Source organism: Camelina sativa, chromosome 9, assembly GCF_030686135.1.
Source record: "Camelina sativa cultivar CO46 ecotype springtype chromosome 9, ASM3068613v1".
Classification (NCBI taxonomy): domain Eukaryota; kingdom Viridiplantae; phylum Streptophyta; class Magnoliopsida; order Brassicales; family Brassicaceae; genus Camelina; species Camelina sativa.
The window spans coordinates 26,938,297-26,955,389 of NC_141888.1; the positions used below are offsets into that span (position 1 = coordinate 26,938,297).

The following is a 17,093-nucleotide window of genomic DNA, read 5'->3' on the forward strand; positions in this document are numbered from 1 at the left end:
AAGTAGAATTTTCAATTTATTAAATGCTTTAATTTGGAGATTCTTATTATGTTATATTTTATCTTTTTCAAAAGAAAATCCAAAAACTCCATTATATTAGTTTTCTTTTTGTCTTTCTTCTCAAAGGTGAGTGTTTAACTTTTTCATATTTCAATTTACTTTTTTTTTTTAATACAAGAATCTTATACTGATCGGTGAAACAATCAAAATGGTCATGTCTGTAAATTGAACTAATCTATTTTCATACATAATGGAGTTTAAACAAGTATTTTAAAAATATTTTAAAAATCCAAAATTTAAATTAAAATATAATATAGTAGAATTCTCAACAAATTGATATGACAAAAAATTGCAAACATTGTCTCCCCGAACATTCTTTTAGTATACATCACTATACAGGAAAATATGGTTGTAATTAAGACATACAATACAACTATTATTTAGTAATCTCACATCTATATTAACATCTTTAAAACTAATTTATAAGTGATGACATTTATTAGTGAATACGGAGGTGAAGAGATCCAACGGTGCCTTTTGCTCAGTTACACGGTTTCGGAGATTATAAACAGTAGTAGTATCAAATTTCAAATATGCAAAAGTAGAATAAAATATCTCTATTATTATTATTCAAAAGCAAACGATACAACTCAATCTGGATACAACCAGATTACAACCGGCAAACAAAACAAGACATAGCTAGCAAATTATTGAAACAAAAGATCAAACTGAATCATCTTGTAGAAGAGTAAGAAAATAGTATCATCCGACTTGAGGAAGATTAAGGACAGGACCGTTAGGACAATCATTGGCAGGAAGACGGAGAAGGACACGGTTACAACAATTGATGTGGAGCACACCATCACCTTGTGGAACTAAAACACAAGTCACTTTTGGATTATCATTTTCAATTATTCTCTTTGCTTCAAGTCCACTTACTCCTCTTAGTTCTGGCCACTCCACTTTCAACCCTGCACACAATAATCCCAAATGTTAAAAGAATAAAAGAAGCTATGTTTTAAGATTTTTTTTCTCTATAGAAAATATATGAACTAAAAAAAAGATTTGACTTGGGCTGCAAAATGATTTTCTTATAGAAACATGCAAAAGTATTAATCTTTGACATATTTTTTTATAACAAAAATTAGCTAATATAGTTGGTTATAAATTTATAATTAACAAAGGATTTAGCTAATATTTCAGATTTTTTTTTTTGAACATGTTATATACAACTTGCATAATATACACAAACGGAATAATAACTGTTGTTTAACACAAAAATTTTATACCATATCATTGTGTATGTCCGAAACCAAAAAATTTTAAAACATTACCTGGAAATAGATGCTGGCAAGTAATGCCCATACAATCACAGTTTTCACATCCGATATGAGGGAACGGACACTTCAAACTCATTTTGACTTTTTTGTTTCTTTCGAAAAAAAAACTGGTTGATTTTGTTGAGTTTCTTCTTCTTATGATTTTGGGCTAGCTGGTCAATACTCAATTTATATATAAGTACATAGATAGGGTAGGAAAATTCTCATATATTAAATTGTCGTTGACCAAAATCAAAAACTTTAAAAGAAAGAACTAATTGTAATATACCTTAAGTATAATAGCCAATCAATTTTTCATTTTTTAGTTTAGATTTCTAAAGCTTTTAATAGTGTTAGTCAAAGTCAAATATTTGAGTTTAACTGATATTAATGACTACTCCCTCCGTTTCATAATATAGGATGTTTGGAGAGATATTTTTGTTTCATAATATAGGATGTTTTCAAGTTTCTATGCAACTTTTAGATTACTTTTATATTTTATTTTATGCAGTGTTGTTTATGATTGGTTAAACTTTTTAAAAGTAACTATTTCTTAATCTGCGTGTTTTATCTAAAACATCCTATATTTTGAAACGGAGGGAGTATTTGATTTTATTTGATCATCAGAGATTTCAGTCAAAAATTTGAGGTTTACATAATAAGTAGAATTTTCAATTTATTTAATGCTTTAATTTGGAGATTCTTATTATGTTATATTTTATCTATTTCCAAAGAAAATCCAAAAACATTGTCTCCCCGAACATTCTAATAGTAGATATGGTTGTAATTAAGACATACAATACAACAAGTATTTAGTAATCTCACATCTATAATAACATCTTTAAAACTAATTTATACTCCCTCTGTTTCACAAAGAGTGTCATTTTGACACAAATTTTTTTGTTACAAAAAGAGTGTCATTTTATATTTTTAATGCAGTTTTTAATAATAATTCTCATTTTTATCCCTATTATTTTAGCTTATTAATTAGAAAGAGAAATTGTTTTAGTGTATTTATAAAGAGTAAAATAGAAATTTATATATTTTTCTTAATATGTGTGCATTGTGTCAAAATGACACTCTTTATTAATAGAAACAGAGGGAGTAAGTGATGACATTCGGAAGTGAAGAGATCCAACGATGCATTTGGCTCAGTTACACGGTTTCGGAGATTATAAACAGTAGTAGTATCAAATTTCAAATATGTAAAAGTAGAAGAAAATATCTCCATTATTATTATTCAAAAGCAAACGATACAACTCAATCTGGATACAACCAGATTACAACCGGCAAACAAAACAAGACATAGCTAGCAAATTATTGAAACAAAAGATCAAACTTAATCATCTTGTAGAAGAGTAAGAAAATAGTATCATCCGACTTGAGGAAGATTAAGGACAGGACCGTTAGGACAATCATTGGCAGGAAGACGGAGAAGGACACGGTTACAACAATTGATGTGGAGCACACCATCACCTTGTGGAACTAAAACACAAGTCACTTTTGGATTATCATTTTCAATTATTCTCTTTGCTTCAAGTCCACTTACTCCTCTTAGTTCTGGCCACTCCACTTTCAACCCTACACACAATAATCCCAAATGTTAAAAGAATAAAAGAAGCTATGTTTTAAGATTTTTTTTCTCTTTAGAAAATATATGAACTAAAAAAAAGATTTGACTTGGCTGCAAAATGATTTTCTTATAAAAACATGCAAAAGTATTAATCTTTGACATATTTTTTTATAACAAAAATTAGCTAATATAGTTGGTTATAAATTTATAATTAACAAAGGATTTAGCTAATATTTCAGATTTTTTTTTTGAACATGTTATATACAACTTGCATAATATACACAAACGGAATAATAACTGTTGGTTAACACAAAAATCTTATACCATATCATTGTGTATGTCCGAAACCAAAAACTTTTAAAACATTACCTGGAAATAGATGTTGGCAAGTAATGCCTGTACAATCACAGTTTTCACATCCGATATGAGGGAACGGACACTTCAAACTCATTTCGACTTTTTTGTTTCTTTCGAAAAAAAAACTGGTTGATTTTGTTGAGTTTCTTCTTCCTATGATTTTGGACTAGCTGGTCAATACTCAATTTATATATAAGTACATAGATAGGGTTAGGAAAATTCTCATATATTAAATTGTCGTTGACCAAAATCAAAAACTTTAAAAGAAAGAACTGATTGTAATATACCTTAAGTATAATAGCCAATCAATTTTTCATTTTTTAGTTTAGATTTCTAAAGCTTTTAATAGTATCAGTCAAAGTCAAATATTTAACTGATAGTAATGACTACTCCCTCCGTTTCATAATATAGGATGTTTGGAGAGATATTTTTGTTTTTCAAGTTTCTATGCAACTTTTAGATTACTTTTATATTTTATTTTATGCAGTGTTGTTTATGATTGGTTAAACTTTTTAAAAGTAACTATTTCTTAATCTGCGTGTTTTATCTAAAACATCCTATATTTTGAAACGGAGGGAGTATTTGATTTTATTTGATCATCAGAGATTTCAATTAAAAATTTGAGGTTTACATAATAAGTAGAATTTTCAATTTATTTAATGCTTTAATTTGGAGATTCTTATTATGTTATATTTTATCTATTTCCAAAGAAAATCCAAAAACATTGTCTCCCTGAACATTCTTTTAGTAGATATGGTTGTAATTAAGACATACAATACAACTAGTATTTAGTAATCTCACATCTATAATAACATCTTTAAAACTAATTTATACTCCCTCTGTTTCACAAAGAGTGTCATTTTGACACAAATTTTTTTGTTACAAAAAGAATGTCATATTATATTTTTAATGCAGTTTTGAATAATAATTCTCATTTTTATCCCTATTATTTTAGCTTATTAATTAGAAAGAGAAATTGTTTTAGTGTATTTATAAAGAGTAAAATAAAAATTTATATATTTTTCTAAATATGTGTGCATTGTGTCAAAATGACACTCTTTACTAATAGAAACAGAGGGAGTAAGTGATGACATTTATTAGTGAATACGGAAGGGAAGAGATCCAACGATGCCTTTGGCTCAGTTACACGGTTTTGGAGATTATAAACAGTAGTTGTATCAAATTTCAAATATGCAAAAGTAGAAGAAAATATCTCCATTATTATTATTCAAAAGCAAACGATACAACTCAATCTGGATACAACCAGATTACAACCGGCAAACAAAACAAGACATAGCTAGCAAATTATTGAAACAAAAGATCAAACTGAATCATCTTGTAGAAGAGTAAGAAAATAGTATCATCCGACTTGAGGAAGATTAAGGACAGGACCGTTAGGACAATCATTGGCAGGAAGACGGAGAAGGACACGGTTACAACAATTGATGTGGAGCACACCATCACCTTGTGGAACTAAAACACAAGTCACTTTTGGATTATCATTTTCAATTATTCTCTTTGCTTCAAGTCCACTTACTCCTCTTAGTTCTGGCCACTCCACTTTCAACCCTACACACAATAATCCCAAATGTTAAAAGAATAAAAGAAGCTATGTTTTAAGATTTTTTTTCTCTTTAGAAAATATATGAACTAAAAAAATGATTTGACTTGGCTGCAAAATGATTTTCTTATAAAAACATGCAAAAGTATTAATCTTTGACATATTTTTTTATAACAAAAATTAGCTAATATAGTTGGTTATAAATTTATAATTAACAAAGGATTTAGCTAATATTTCAGATTTTTTTTTGAACATGTTATATACAACTTGCATAATATACACAAACGGAATAATAACTGTTGGTTAACACAAAAATCTTATACCATATCATTGTGTATGTCCGAAACCAAAAACTTTTAAAACATTACCTGGAAATAGATGTTGGCAAGTAATGCCTGTACAATCACAGTTTTCACATCCGATATGAGGGAACGGACACTTCAAACTCATTTCGACTTTTTGTTTCTTTCGAAAAAAAAAACTGGTTGATTTTGTTGAGTTTCTTCTTCCTATGATTTTGGGCTAGCTGGTCAATACTCAATTTATATATAAGTACATAGATAGGGTTAGGAAAATTCTCATATATTAAATTGTCGTTGACCAAAATCAAAAACTTTAAAAGAAAGAACTAATTGTAATATACCTTAAGTATAATAGCCAATCAATTTTTCATTTTTTAGTTTAGATTTCTAAAGCTTTTAATAGTATCAGTCAAAGTCAAATATTTGAGTTTAACTGATATTAATGACTACTCCCTCCGTTTCATAATATAGGATGTTTGGAGAGATATTTTTGTTTCATAATATAGGATGTTTTCAAGTTTCTATGCAACTTTTAGATTACTTTTATATTTTATTTTATGCAGTGTTGTTTATGATTAGTTAAACTTTTTAAAAGTAACTATTTCTTAATCTGCGTGTTTTATCTAAAACATCCTATATTTTGAAACGGAGGGAGTATTTGATTTTATTTGATCATCAGAGATTTCAATCAAAAATTTGAGGTTTACATAATAAGTAGAATTTTCAATTTATTTAATGCTTTAATTTGGAGATTCTTATTATGTTATATTTTATCTATTTCCAAAGAAAATCCAAAAACATTGTCTCCCCGAACATTCTAATAGTAGATATGGTTGTAATTAAGACATACAATACAACAAGTATTTAGTAATCTCACATCTATAATAACATCTTTAAAACTAATTTATACTCCCTCTGTTTCACAAAGAGTGTCATTTTGACACAAATTTTTTTGTTACAAAAAGAGTGTCATTTTATATTTTTAATGCAGTTTTAAAGAATAATTCTCATTTTTATCTCTATTATTTTAGCTTATTAATTAGAAAGAGAAATTGTTTTAGTGTATTTATAAAGAGTAAAATAGAAATATATATATTTTTCTTAATATGTGTGCATTGTGTCAAAATAACACTCTTTATTAATAGAAACAGAGGGAGTAAGTGATGACATTCGGAAGTGAAGAGATCCAACGATGCATTTGGCTCAGTTACACGGTTTCGGAGATTATAGACAGTAGTAGTATCAAATTTCAAATATGCAAAAGTAGAAGAAAATATCTCCATTATTATTATTCAAAAGCAAACGATACAACTCAATCTGGATACAACCAGATTACAACCGGCAAACAAAACAAGACATAGCTAGCAAATTATTGAAACAAAAGATCAAACTTAATCATCTTGTAGAAGAGTAAGAAAATAGTATCATCCGACTTGAGGAAGATTAAGGACAGGACCGTTAGGACAATCATTGGCAGGAAGACGGAGAAGGACACGGTTACAACAATTGATGTGGAGCACATCATCACCTTGTGGAACTAAAACACAAGTCACTTTTGGATTATCATTTTCAATTATTCTCTTTGCTTCAAGTCCACTTACTCCTCTTAGTTATGGCCACTCCACTTTCAACCCTACACACATAATCCCAAATGTTAAAAGAATAAAAGAAGCTATGTTTTAAGATTTTTTTTCTCTATAGAAAATATATGAACTAAAAAAAAGATTTGACTTGGGCTGCAAAATGATTTTCTTATGGAAACATGCAAAAGTATTAATCTTTGATATATTTTTTTATAACAAAAATTAGCTAATATAGTTGGTTATAAATTTATAATTAACAAAGGATTTAGCTAATATTTCAGATTTTTTTTTTGCACATGTTATATACAACTTGCATAATATACACAAACGGAATAATAACTGTTGGTTAACACAAAAATCTTATACCATATCATTGTGTATGTCCGAAACCAAAAACTTTTAAAACATTACCTGGAAATAGATGTTGGCAAGTAATGCCTGTACAATCACAGTTTTCACATCCGATATGAGGGAACGGACACTTCAAACTCATTTCGACTTTTTTGTTTCTTTCGAAAAAAAAACTGGTTGATTTTGTTGAGTTTCTTCTTCCTATGATTTTGGGCTAGCTGGTCAATACTCAATTTATATATAAGTACATAGATAGGGTTAGGAAAATTCTCATATATTAAATTGTCGTTGACCAAAATCAAAAACTTTAAAAGAAAGAACTAATTGTAATATACCTTAAGTATAATAGCCAATCAATTTTTCATTTTTTAGTTTAGATTTCTAAAGCTTTTAATAGTATCAGTCAAAGTCAAATATTTGAGTTTAACTGATATTAATGACTACTCCCTCCGTTTCATAATATAGGATGTTTGGAGAGATATTTTTGTTTCATAATATAAGATGTTTTCAAGTTTCTATGCAACTTTTAGATTACTTTTATATTTTATTTTATGCAGTGTTGTTTATGATTAGTTAAACTTTTTAAAAGTAACTATTTCTTAATCTGCGTGTTTTATCTAAAACATCCTATATTTTGAAACGGAGGGAGTATTTGATTTTATTTGATCATCAGAGATTTCAATCAAAAATTTGAGGTTTACATAATAAGTAGAATTTTCAATTTATTTAATGCTTTAATTTGGAGATTCTTATTATGTTATATTTTATCTATTTCCAAAGAAAATCCAAAAACATTGTCTCCCCGAACATTCTAATAGTAGATATGGTTGTAATTAAGACATACAATACAACAAGTATTTAGTAATCTCACATCTATAATAACATCTTTAAAACTAATTTATACTCCCTCTGTTTCACAAAGAGTGTTATTTTGACACAAATTTTTTTGTTACAAAAAGAGTGTCATTTTATATTTTTAATGCAGTTTTTAATAATAATTCTCATTTTTATCCCTATTATTTTAGCTTATTAATTAGAAAGAGAAATTGTTTTAGTGTATTTATAAAGAGTAAAATAGAAATTTATATATTTTTCTTAATATGTGTGCATTGTGTCAAAATGACACTCTTTATTAATAGAAACAGAGGGAGTAAGTGATGACATTTATTAGTGAATACGGAAGGGAAGAGATCCAACGATGCCTTTGGCTCATGGAGATTATAAACAGTAGTTGTATCAAATTTCAAATATGCAAAAGTAGAAGAAAATATCTCCATTATTATTATTCAAAAGCAAACGATACAACTCAATCTGGATACAACCAGATTACAACCGGCAAACAAAACAAGACATAGATAGCAAATTATTGAAACAAAAGATCAAACTGAATCATTTTGTAGAAGAGTAAGAAAATAGTATCATCCGACTTGAGGAAGATTAAGGACAGGACCGTTAGGACAATCATTGGCAGGAAGACGGAGAAGGACACGGTTACAACAATTGATGTGGAGCACACCATCACCTTGTGGAACTAAAACACAAGTCACTTTTGGATTATCATTTTCAATTATTCTCTTTGCTTCAAGTCCACTTACTCCTCTTAGTTCTGGCCACTCCACTTTCAACCCTACACACAATAATCCCAAATGTTAAAAGAATAAAAGAAGCTATGTTTTAAGATTTTTTTTCTCTTTAGAAAATATATGAACTAAAAAAAAGATTTGACTTGGCTGCAAAATGATTTTCTTATAAAAACATGCAAAAGTATTAATCTTTGACATATTTTTTTATAACAAAAATTAGCTAATATAGTTGGTTATAAATTTATAATTAACAAAGGATTTAGCTAATATTTCAGATTTTTTTTTTGAACATGTTATATACAACTTGCATAATATACACAAACGGAATAATAACTGTTGGTTAACACAAAAATCTTATACCATATCATTGTGTATGTCCGAAACCAAAAACTTTTAAAACATTACCTGGAAATAGATGTTGCCAAGTAATGCCTGTACAATCACAGTTTTCACATCCGATATGAGGGAACGGACACTTCAAACTCATTTCGACTTTTTTGTTTCTTTCGAAAAAAAAAACTGGTTGATTTTGTTGAGTTTCTTCTTCTAATGATTTTGGGCTAGCTGGTCAATACTCAATTTATATATAAGTACATAGATAGGGTTAGGAAAATTCTCATATATTAAATTGTCGTTGACCAAAATCAAAAACTTTAAAAGAAAGAACTAATTGTAATATACCTTAAGTATAATAGCCAATCAATTTTTCATTTTTTAGTTTAGATTTCTAAAGCTTTTAATAGTATCAGTCAAAGTCAAATATTTGAGTTTAACTGATATTAATGACTACTCCCTCCGTTTCATAATATAGGATGTTTGGAGAGATATTTTTGTTTCATAATATAGGATGTTTTCAAGTTTCTATGCAACTTTTAGATTACTTTTATATTTTATTTTATGCAGTGTTGTTTATGATTAGTTAAACTTTTTAAAAGTAACTATTTCTTAATCTGCGTGTTTTATCTAAAACATCCTATATTTTGACACGGAGGGAGTATTTGATTTTATTTGATCATCAGAGATTTCAATCAAAAATTTGAGGTTTACATAATAAGTAAAATTTTCAATTTATTTAATGCTTTAATTTGGAGATTCTTATTATGTTATATTTTATCTATTTGCAAAGAAAATCCAAAAACATTGTCTCCCCGAACATTCTAATAGTAGATATGGTTGTAATTAAGACATACAATACAACAAGTATTTAGTAATCTCACATCTATAATAACATCTTTAAAACTAATTTATACTCCCTCTGTTTCACAAAGAGTGTCATTTTGACACAAATTTTTTTGTTACAAAAAGAGTGTCATTTTATATTTTTAATGCAGTTTTTAATAATAATTCTCATTTTTATCTGTATAATTTTAGCTTATTAATTAGAAAGAGAAATTGTTTTAGTGTATTTATAAAGAGTAAAATAGAAATTTATATATTTTTCTTAATATGTGTGCATTGTGTCAAAATGACACTCTTTATTAATAGAAACAGAGGGAGTAAGTGATGACATTTATTAGTGAATACAGAGGGGAAGAGATCCAACGATGCCTTTGGCTCATGGAGATTATAAACAGTAGTTGTATCAAATTTCAAATATGCAAAAGTAGAAGAAAATATCTCCATTATTATTATTCAAAAGCAAACGATACAACTCAATCTGGATACAACCAGATTACAACCGGCAAACAAAACAAGACATAGCTAGCAAATTATTGAAACAAAAGATCAAACTGAATCATTTTGTAGAAGAGTAAGAAAATAGTATCATCCGACTTGAGGAAGATTAAGGACAGGACCGTTAGGACAATCATTGGCAGGAAGACGGAGAAGGACACGGTTACAACAATTGATGTGGAGCACACCATCACCTTGTGGAACTAAAACACAAGTCACTTTTGGATTATCATTTTCAATTATTCTCTTTGCTTCAAGTCCACTTACTCCTCTTAGTTCTGGCCACTCCACTTTCAACCCTACACACAATAATCCCAAATGTTAAAAGAATAAAAGAAGCTATGTTTTAAGATTTTTTTTCTCTTTAGAAAATATATGAACTAAAAAAAAGATTTGACTTGGCTGCAAAATGATTTTCTTATAAAAACATGCAAAAGTATTAATCTTTGACATATTTTTTTATAACAAAAATTAGCTAATATAGTTGGTTATAAATTTATAATTAACAAAGGATTTAGCTAATATTTCAGATTTTTTTTTTGAACATGCTATATACAACTTGCATAATATACACAAACGGAATAATAACTGTTGGTTAACACAAAAATCTTATACCATATCATTGTGTATGTCCGAAACCAAAAACTTTTAAAACATTACCTGGAAATAGATGTTGGCAAGTAATGCCTGTACAATCACAGTTTTCACATCCGATATGAGGGAACGGACACTTCAAACTCATTTCGACTTTTTTGTTTCTTTCGAAAAAAAAACTGGTTGATTTTGTTGAGTTTCTTCTTCCTATGATTTTGGACTAGCTGGTCAATACTCAATTTATATATAAGTACATAGATAGGGTTAGGAAAATTCTCATATATTAAATTGTCGTTGACCAAAATCAAAAACTTTAAAAGAAAGAACTGATTGTAATATACCTTAAGTATAATAGCCAATCAATTTTTCATTTTTTAGTTTAGATTTCTAAAGCTTTTAATAGTATCAGTCAAAGTCAAATATTTAACTGATAGTAATGACTACTCCCTCCGTTTCATAATATAGGATGTTTGGAGAGATATTTTTGTTTTTCAAGTTTCTATGCAACTTTTAGATTACTTTTATATTTTATTTTATGCAGTGTTGTTTATGATTGGTTAAACTTTTTAAAAGTAACTATTTCTTAATCTTCGTGGTTTATCTAAAACATCCTATATTTTGAAACGGAGGGAGTATTTGATTTTATTTGATCATCAGAGATTTCAATCAAAAATTTGAGGTTTACATAATAAGTAGAATTTTCAATTTATTTAATGCTTTAATTTGGAGATTCTTATTACGTTATATTTTATCTATTTTCAAAGCAAATCCAAAAACATTGTCTCCCCGAACATTCTTTTAGTAGATATGGTTGTAATTAAGACATACAATACAACAAGTATTTAGTAATCTCACATCTATAATAACATCTTTAAAACTAATTTATACTCCCTCTGTTTCACAAAGAGTGTCATTTTGACACAAATTTTTTTGTTACAAAAAGAGTGTCATTTTATATTTTTAATGATAATTCTCATTTTTATCCCTATTATTTTAGCTTATTAATTAGAAAGAGAAATTGTTTTAGTGTATTTATAAAGAGTAAAATAGAAATTTATATATTTTTCTTAATATGTGTGCATTGTGTCAAAATGACACTCTTTATTAATAGAAACAGAGGGAGTAAGTGATGACATTCGGAAGTGAAGAGATCCAACGATGCATTTGGCTCAGTTACACGGTTTCGGAGATTATAAAGAAAAATATATAAATTTGATCATCAGAGATTTCAATCAAAAATTTAAGGTTTACATAATAAGTAGAATTTTCAATTTATTATATGCTTTAATTTGGAGATTCTTATTATGTTATATTTTATCTATCTCCAAAGAAAATCCAAAAACATTGTCTCCCCGAATATTCTTTTAGTAGATATGGTTGTAATTAAGACATACAATACAACTATTATTTAGTAATCTCACATCTAAAATAACATCTTTAAAACTAATTTATACTCCCTCTGTTTCACAAAGAGTGTCATTTTTACACAAATTTTTTTGTTACAAAAAAGAGTGTCATTTTTTATTTTTAATGCAGTTTTTAATAATAATTCTCATTTTTATCCCTATTATTTTAGCTTATTAATTAGAAAGAGAAATTGTTTTAGTGTATTTATAAAGAGTAAAATAGAAATTTATATATTTTTTTTAATATGTATGCATTATGTCAAAATGACACTCTTTATTAATAGAAATAGAGGGAGTAAGTGATGACATTTATTAGTGAATACGGAAGTGAAGAGATCCAACGATGCCTTTGGCTCAGTTACACGGTTTTGGAAATTATAAATAGTAGTAGTATCAAATTTCAAATATGCAAAAGTAGAAGAAAATATCTCCATTATTACTATTCAAAAGCAAACGATACAACTCAATCTGGATACAACCAGATTAAAACCGGCAAACAAAACAAGACATAGCTAGCAAATTATTGAAACAAAAGATCAAACTGAATCATCTTGTAGAAGAGTAAGAAAATAGTATCATCCAACTTGAGGAAGATTAAGGACAGGACCGTTGGGACAATCATTAGCAGGAAGACGGAGAAGGACACGGTTACAACAATTGATGTGGAGCACACCATCACCTTGTGGAACTAAAACACAAGTCACTTTTGGATTATCATTTTCAATTATTCTCTTTGCTTCAAGTCCACTTACTCCTCTTAGTTCTGGCCACTCCACCTTCAACCCTACACACAATAATCCCAAATGTTAAAAGAATAAAAGAAGCTATGTTTTGAGATTTTTTTTTTTCTCTATAGAAAATAAATGAACTAAAAAAAAGATAATATTAACAAAGGATTTAGCTAATATTTCAGATTTTTTTTTTTGAACAAGTTATATACAACTTGCATAATATACACAAACGGAATAATAACTGTTGGTTAACACAAAAATCTTATACCATATCATTGTGTATGTCCAAAACCAAAAACTTTTAAAACAGTACCTGGAAATAGATGTTGGCACGTAATGCCCGTACAATCACAGTTTTCACATCCGATATGAGGGAACGGACACTTCAAACTCATTTCGACTTTTTTGTTTCTTTCGAAAAAAAAATGGCTGCTTTTTTTGAGTTTCTTCTTCTAATGATTTTGGGCTAGCTGGTCAATACTCAATTTATATATAAGTACATAGATAGGGTTAGGAAAATTCTCATATATTAAATTGTCGTTGACCAAAATCAAATACTTTAAAAGAAAGAACTGATTGAAATATACCTTAAGTATAATAGCCAATCAATTTTTCATTTTTTAGTTTAGATTTCTAAAGCTTTTAATAGTATCAGTCAAAGTCAAATATTTAACTGATATTAATGACTACTCCCTCCGTTTCATAATATAGGATGTTTGGAGAGATATTATTGTTTTTCAAGTTTCTATGCAACTTTTATATTTTATTTTATGCAGTGTTGTTTATGATTGGTTAAACTTTTTAAAAGTAACTATTTCTTAATCTGTGTGTTTTATCTAAAACATCCTATATTTTGAAACGGAGGGAGTATTTGATTTTATTTGATCATCAGAGATTTCAATCAAAAATTTGAGGTTTACATAATAAGTAGAATTTTCAATTTATTTAATGCTTTCATTTGGAGATTCGTATTATGTTATATTTTATCTATTTCCAAAGAAAATCCAAAAAATTGTCTCCCCGAACATTCTTTTAGTAGATATGGTTGTAATTAAGACATACAATACAACTAGTATTTAGTAATCTCACATCTATAATAACATCTTTAAAACTAATTTATACTCCCTCTGTTTCACAAAGAGTGTCATTTTGACACAAATTTTTCTGTTACAAAAAGAGTGTCATTTTATATTTTTAATGCAGTTTTTAATAATAATTCTCATTTTTATCCATATTATTTTAGCTTATTAATTAGAAAGAGAAATTGTTTTAGTGTATTTATAAAGAGTAAAATGGAAATTTATATATTTTTCTTAATATGTGTGCATTGTGTCAAAATGACACTCTTTATTAATAGAAACAGAGGGAGTAAGTGATGACATTCGGAAGTGAAGAGATCCAACGATGCCTTTGGCTCAGTTACACGGTTTTGGAGATTATAAACAGTAGTAGTATCAAATTTCAAATATGCAAAAGTAGAAGAAAATATCTCCATTATTATTATTCAAAAACAAACGATACAACTCAATCTGGATACAACCAGATTACAACCGACAAACAAAACAAGACATAGCTAGCAAATTATTGAAACAAAAGATCAAACTTAATCATCTTGTAGAAGAGTAAGAAAATAGTATCATCCGACTTGAGGAAGATTAAGGACAGGACCGTTAGGACAATCATTGGCAGGAAGACGGAGAAGGACACGGTTACAACAATTGATGTGGAGCACACCATCACCTTGTGGAACTAAAACACAAGTCACTTTTGGATTATCATTTTCAATTATTCTCTTTGCTTCAAGTCCACTTACTCCTCTTAGTTCTGGCCACTCCACTTTCAACCCTACACACAATAATCCCAAATGTTAAAAGAATAAAAGAAGCTATGTTTTAAGATTTTTTTTCTCTATAGAAAATATATGAACTAAAAAAAAGATTTGACTTGGGCTGCAAAATTATTTTCTTATAGAAACATGCAAAAGTATTAATCTTTGACATATTTTTTTATAACAAAAATTAGCTAATATAGTTGGTTATAAATTTATAATTAACAAAGAATTTAACTAATATTTCAGATTTTTTTTTTTGAACATGTTATATACAACTTGCATAATATACACAAACGGAATAATAACTGTTTGTTAACACAAAAATCCTATACCATATCATTGTGTATGTCCGGAACCAAAAACTTTTAAAACATTACCTGGATATAGATGTTGGCAAGTAATGCCCGTACAATCACAGTTTTCACATCCGATATGAGGGAACGGACACTTCAAACTCATTTCGACTTTTTTGTTTCTTTCGGAAAAAAAACTGGTTGATTTTTGAAATGACCGACCCTTTTTTTTTTAATAATAAATAATAATAATAAATAATAAATATATAATATAATATAATAATAAACTAAACTAGTGGTCCCATACCCACTAGCCACCTAACCACAATCACAATCATCAGCGGAAAACATTACCAATATCCAATAAATATAAATAGCCAATATTAATAATATTCAGTATAATTCTAATCATAAACCAATGATCCAAACGACATAACCCAGTGAACCAATAATCCTAAGCAACATTCTAGGACTCAACTCTAGCAACCTAACAGAAGCTAGACAACCAAGCGAACCACAGGAACATCCTCCTCTTCATTGCCTTGATTCCACGGTCACACTTTGCCTTTAACTGCACCACAAACACATATTGCAATGCATGAGTATTTAATAAACACTCAGTGAGGCAATCCTCCCATCTACTGGGCTATACACACAAGCAATAGAGACATCTCTAACCATCAACCATCAACCAACAATCATCAATCAACAATCAACAAGCCAAACAAGCAGATTAGAAATAATCTCCAGCTTAGATAAGCCATGGTCCTGCACTTACCTTAACAAGTGATTCACAAAACTAAATACAACCAAATGAGAGGTTTTCCAATATCAAAGAACAACCAAACTTGTTCCTACAACCAATCACAACAACAAACAAATATTGAAAACAAACTGCCAGAAAAAACAGAAAAGAACAACCTCACAAGTGAAACCACGAAACCAAAACTAACCGTTAACTTTCTAATCCCTCCGGTGAAAAGCAAGGTATAAACGTGCAGAAGCTTCCCACAAATTTTCAGCACGATCAGATTATAGATGAAACCGCAATCGTCCTCGTAACACCCGCTGGTCTCAATCCGCGAATGAGAAGAAACACCCCACGAAACTGCCAATATCTCCTAGAATATTAACTCAAAATCACTTCTGTAAAAGGGAGAGTGTACGAAAATCTCTTAGCTACAACCCTACCAAAAATCAGTACCTTTCGAAATGATTTGACCAGTCGGATCCTCCTTCTCCCAAACCCTGACAGTTCTGTTTCTCTCTTAACTCTAAGGAAAAAGCTTGATCTCCTTCTCTTTCTCCTTTACACCAAAAACCAACACTTAACTCTCTTTCTCTCCCTCTCTCTGATGAAAATGTCGACCAAAGCACAAAAAGGAGGAAGTGTCTACAAAAAGAAGGAGAAATAAGAGTTTTTGGTTTTATTAAATTAAACCAGAATTTAATTAAACCAAAAATCAATTCCTTCGGTTTTCCCTACATCCCAATTTTAGAAAGAGGATGTTACAATTCTCCCCCACCAATCTAGATTCGTCCTCGAATCTCGAACAACCATCAGCCAAGGACTCCCGCGCAACCGTCTCCACGGCCCGCACTCCTCCGACCGATCTACAGAAGGTCACCTCTAGGCGATAGACTCACGTTCCAGGCGTCATTTGCTCTTGACTTTTTGGACTTTCCTTTACTCCTAGGCCTAAACCTTGAGTTTTTATTGGCTCCTCATCAGACCTAAGTCTGCATGCCAAAATATATAAGGAAAAGTCCAAACTCGTCTCTCGGGTTGCCACCCTACAGCGCGCCCCCGGATCGTCATCCGAAGTCGATATACCAACCATACTCCCGAGCCACAGTCTCTGAATATGGCAGTACTAGGAGAACCTAAGTCCCCCAAGAGTCGCGAGCAAACGATTCTGAACATGTTTGAGCCCT

At 29.2% G+C, this 17,093-nt stretch overlaps 7 protein-coding genes and 1 pseudogene across 8 annotated transcripts; all 8 read right to left on the bottom strand.

Moving 5' to 3' along the window:
• Positions 1-602: 602 nt before the first annotated feature.
• On the bottom strand, positions 603-1,476 carry LOC104711532 (inhibitor of trypsin and hageman factor-like). Its single transcript, XM_010428231.3, has 2 exons — positions 1,335-1,476; positions 603-971 (listed from the first exon to the last, which is right to left on the bottom strand). The coding sequence occupies exons 1-2, from the start codon at positions 1,414-1,416 to the stop codon at positions 763-765; spliced, it is 291 nt and encodes a 96-aa protein (XP_010426533.1). The 5' UTR covers positions 1,417-1,476; the 3' UTR covers positions 603-762.
• A 1,055-nt stretch (positions 1,477-2,531) lies between these two features.
• LOC104711533 (inhibitor of trypsin and hageman factor-like) lies at positions 2,532-3,400 on the bottom strand. The gene is made up of 2 exons (XM_010428232.2): positions 3,262-3,400; positions 2,532-2,900 (listed from the first exon to the last, which is right to left on the bottom strand). The coding sequence occupies exons 1-2, from the start codon at positions 3,341-3,343 to the stop codon at positions 2,692-2,694; spliced, it is 291 nt and encodes a 96-aa protein (XP_010426534.1). The 5' UTR covers positions 3,344-3,400; the 3' UTR covers positions 2,532-2,691.
• Positions 3,401-4,439: 1,039 nt separating this feature from the next.
• Positions 4,440-5,317, bottom strand: LOC104711534 (inhibitor of trypsin and hageman factor-like). The gene is made up of 2 exons (XM_010428233.2): positions 5,179-5,317; positions 4,440-4,818 (listed from the first exon to the last, which is right to left on the bottom strand). The coding sequence occupies exons 1-2, from the start codon at positions 5,258-5,260 to the stop codon at positions 4,610-4,612; spliced, it is 291 nt and encodes a 96-aa protein (XP_010426535.1). The 5' UTR covers positions 5,261-5,317; the 3' UTR covers positions 4,440-4,609.
• Positions 5,318-6,382: 1,065 nt separating this feature from the next.
• On the bottom strand, positions 6,383-7,188 carry LOC147938834 (inhibitor of trypsin and hageman factor-like; annotated as a pseudogene). The gene is made up of 2 exons (XR_015566261.1): positions 7,107-7,188; positions 6,383-6,745 (listed from the first exon to the last, which is right to left on the bottom strand). The product of XR_015566261.1 is annotated as an inhibitor of trypsin and hageman factor-like (transcript).
• A 1,116-nt stretch (positions 7,189-8,304) lies between these two features.
• On the bottom strand, positions 8,305-9,174 carry LOC104711535 (inhibitor of trypsin and hageman factor-like). The gene is made up of 2 exons (XM_010428234.2): positions 9,035-9,174; positions 8,305-8,673 (listed from the first exon to the last, which is right to left on the bottom strand). The coding sequence occupies exons 1-2, from the start codon at positions 9,114-9,116 to the stop codon at positions 8,465-8,467; spliced, it is 291 nt and encodes a 96-aa protein (XP_010426536.2). The 5' UTR covers positions 9,117-9,174; the 3' UTR covers positions 8,305-8,464.
• Positions 9,175-10,233: 1,059 nt separating this feature from the next.
• On the bottom strand, positions 10,234-11,102 carry LOC104711536 (inhibitor of trypsin and hageman factor-like). The gene is made up of 2 exons (XM_010428235.2): positions 10,964-11,102; positions 10,234-10,602 (listed from the first exon to the last, which is right to left on the bottom strand). Exons 1-2 carry the CDS (start codon positions 11,043-11,045, stop codon positions 10,394-10,396), a joined length of 291 nt encoding a protein of 96 aa, XP_010426537.1. The 5' UTR covers positions 11,046-11,102; the 3' UTR covers positions 10,234-10,393.
• Positions 11,103-12,718: 1,616 nt separating this feature from the next.
• On the bottom strand, positions 12,719-13,479 carry LOC147938835 (inhibitor of trypsin and hageman factor-like). Its single transcript, XM_087463718.1, has 2 exons — positions 13,348-13,479; positions 12,719-13,087 (listed from the first exon to the last, which is right to left on the bottom strand). The coding sequence occupies exons 1-2, from the start codon at positions 13,427-13,429 to the stop codon at positions 12,879-12,881; spliced, it is 291 nt and encodes a 96-aa protein (XP_087319844.1). The 5' UTR covers positions 13,430-13,479; the 3' UTR covers positions 12,719-12,878.
• A 1,115-nt stretch (positions 13,480-14,594) lies between these two features.
• LOC147938836 (inhibitor of trypsin and hageman factor-like) lies at positions 14,595-15,339 on the bottom strand. Its single transcript, XM_087467718.1, has 2 exons — positions 15,243-15,339; positions 14,595-14,879 (listed from the first exon to the last, which is right to left on the bottom strand). The coding sequence occupies exons 1-2, from the start codon at positions 15,322-15,324 to the stop codon at positions 14,671-14,673; spliced, it is 291 nt and encodes a 96-aa protein (XP_087323844.1). The 5' UTR covers positions 15,325-15,339; the 3' UTR covers positions 14,595-14,670.
• Positions 15,340-17,093: the final 1,754 nt, after the last annotated feature.

What these genes read in the sequence shown, in the direction of transcription:
- LOC147938836 (XM_087467718.1), bottom strand. Translation starts at nt 15,324, where the DNA reads ATGAGTTTGAAGTGTCCGTTCCCTCATATCGGATGTGAAAACTGTGAT. An exon ending in TTGCCAACATCTATATCCAG is followed by an intron (nt 14,880 to 15,242) that starts GTAATGTTTTAA and finishes TATTGTGTGTAG; the next exon opens with GGTTGAAAGTGGAGTGGCCA.
- LOC104711534 (XM_010428233.2), bottom strand. Translation starts at nt 5,260, where the DNA reads ATGAGTTTGAAGTGTCCGTTCCCTCATATCGGATGTGAAAACTGTGAT. An exon ending in TTGCCAACATCTATTTCCAG is followed by an intron (nt 4,819 to 5,178) that starts GTAATGTTTTAA and finishes TATTGTGTGTAG; the next exon opens with GGTTGAAAGTGGAGTGGCCA.
- LOC104711532 (XM_010428231.3), bottom strand. Translation starts at nt 1,416, where the DNA reads ATGAGTTTGAAGTGTCCGTTCCCTCATATCGGATGTGAAAACTGTGAT. An exon ending in TTGCCAGCATCTATTTCCAG is followed by an intron (nt 972 to 1,334) that starts GTAATGTTTTAA and finishes TATTGTGTGCAG; the next exon opens with GGTTGAAAGTGGAGTGGCCA.
- LOC147938835 (XM_087463718.1), bottom strand. Translation starts at nt 13,429, where the DNA reads ATGAGTTTGAAGTGTCCGTTCCCTCATATCGGATGTGAAAACTGTGAT. An exon ending in GTGCCAACATCTATTTCCAG is followed by an intron (nt 13,088 to 13,347) that starts GTACTGTTTTAA and finishes TATTGTGTGTAG; the next exon opens with GGTTGAAGGTGGAGTGGCCA.
- LOC104711533 (XM_010428232.2), bottom strand. Translation starts at nt 3,343, where the DNA reads ATGAGTTTGAAGTGTCCGTTCCCTCATATCGGATGTGAAAACTGTGAT. An exon ending in TTGCCAACATCTATTTCCAG is followed by an intron (nt 2,901 to 3,261) that starts GTAATGTTTTAA and finishes TATTGTGTGTAG; the next exon opens with GGTTGAAAGTGGAGTGGCCA.
- LOC104711535 (XM_010428234.2), bottom strand. Translation starts at nt 9,116, where the DNA reads ATGAGTTTGAAGTGTCCGTTCCCTCATATCGGATGTGAAAACTGTGAT. An exon ending in TTGGCAACATCTATTTCCAG is followed by an intron (nt 8,674 to 9,034) that starts GTAATGTTTTAA and finishes TATTGTGTGTAG; the next exon opens with GGTTGAAAGTGGAGTGGCCA.
- LOC104711536 (XM_010428235.2), bottom strand. Translation starts at nt 11,045, where the DNA reads ATGAGTTTGAAGTGTCCGTTCCCTCATATCGGATGTGAAAACTGTGAT. An exon ending in TTGCCAACATCTATTTCCAG is followed by an intron (nt 10,603 to 10,963) that starts GTAATGTTTTAA and finishes TATTGTGTGTAG; the next exon opens with GGTTGAAAGTGGAGTGGCCA.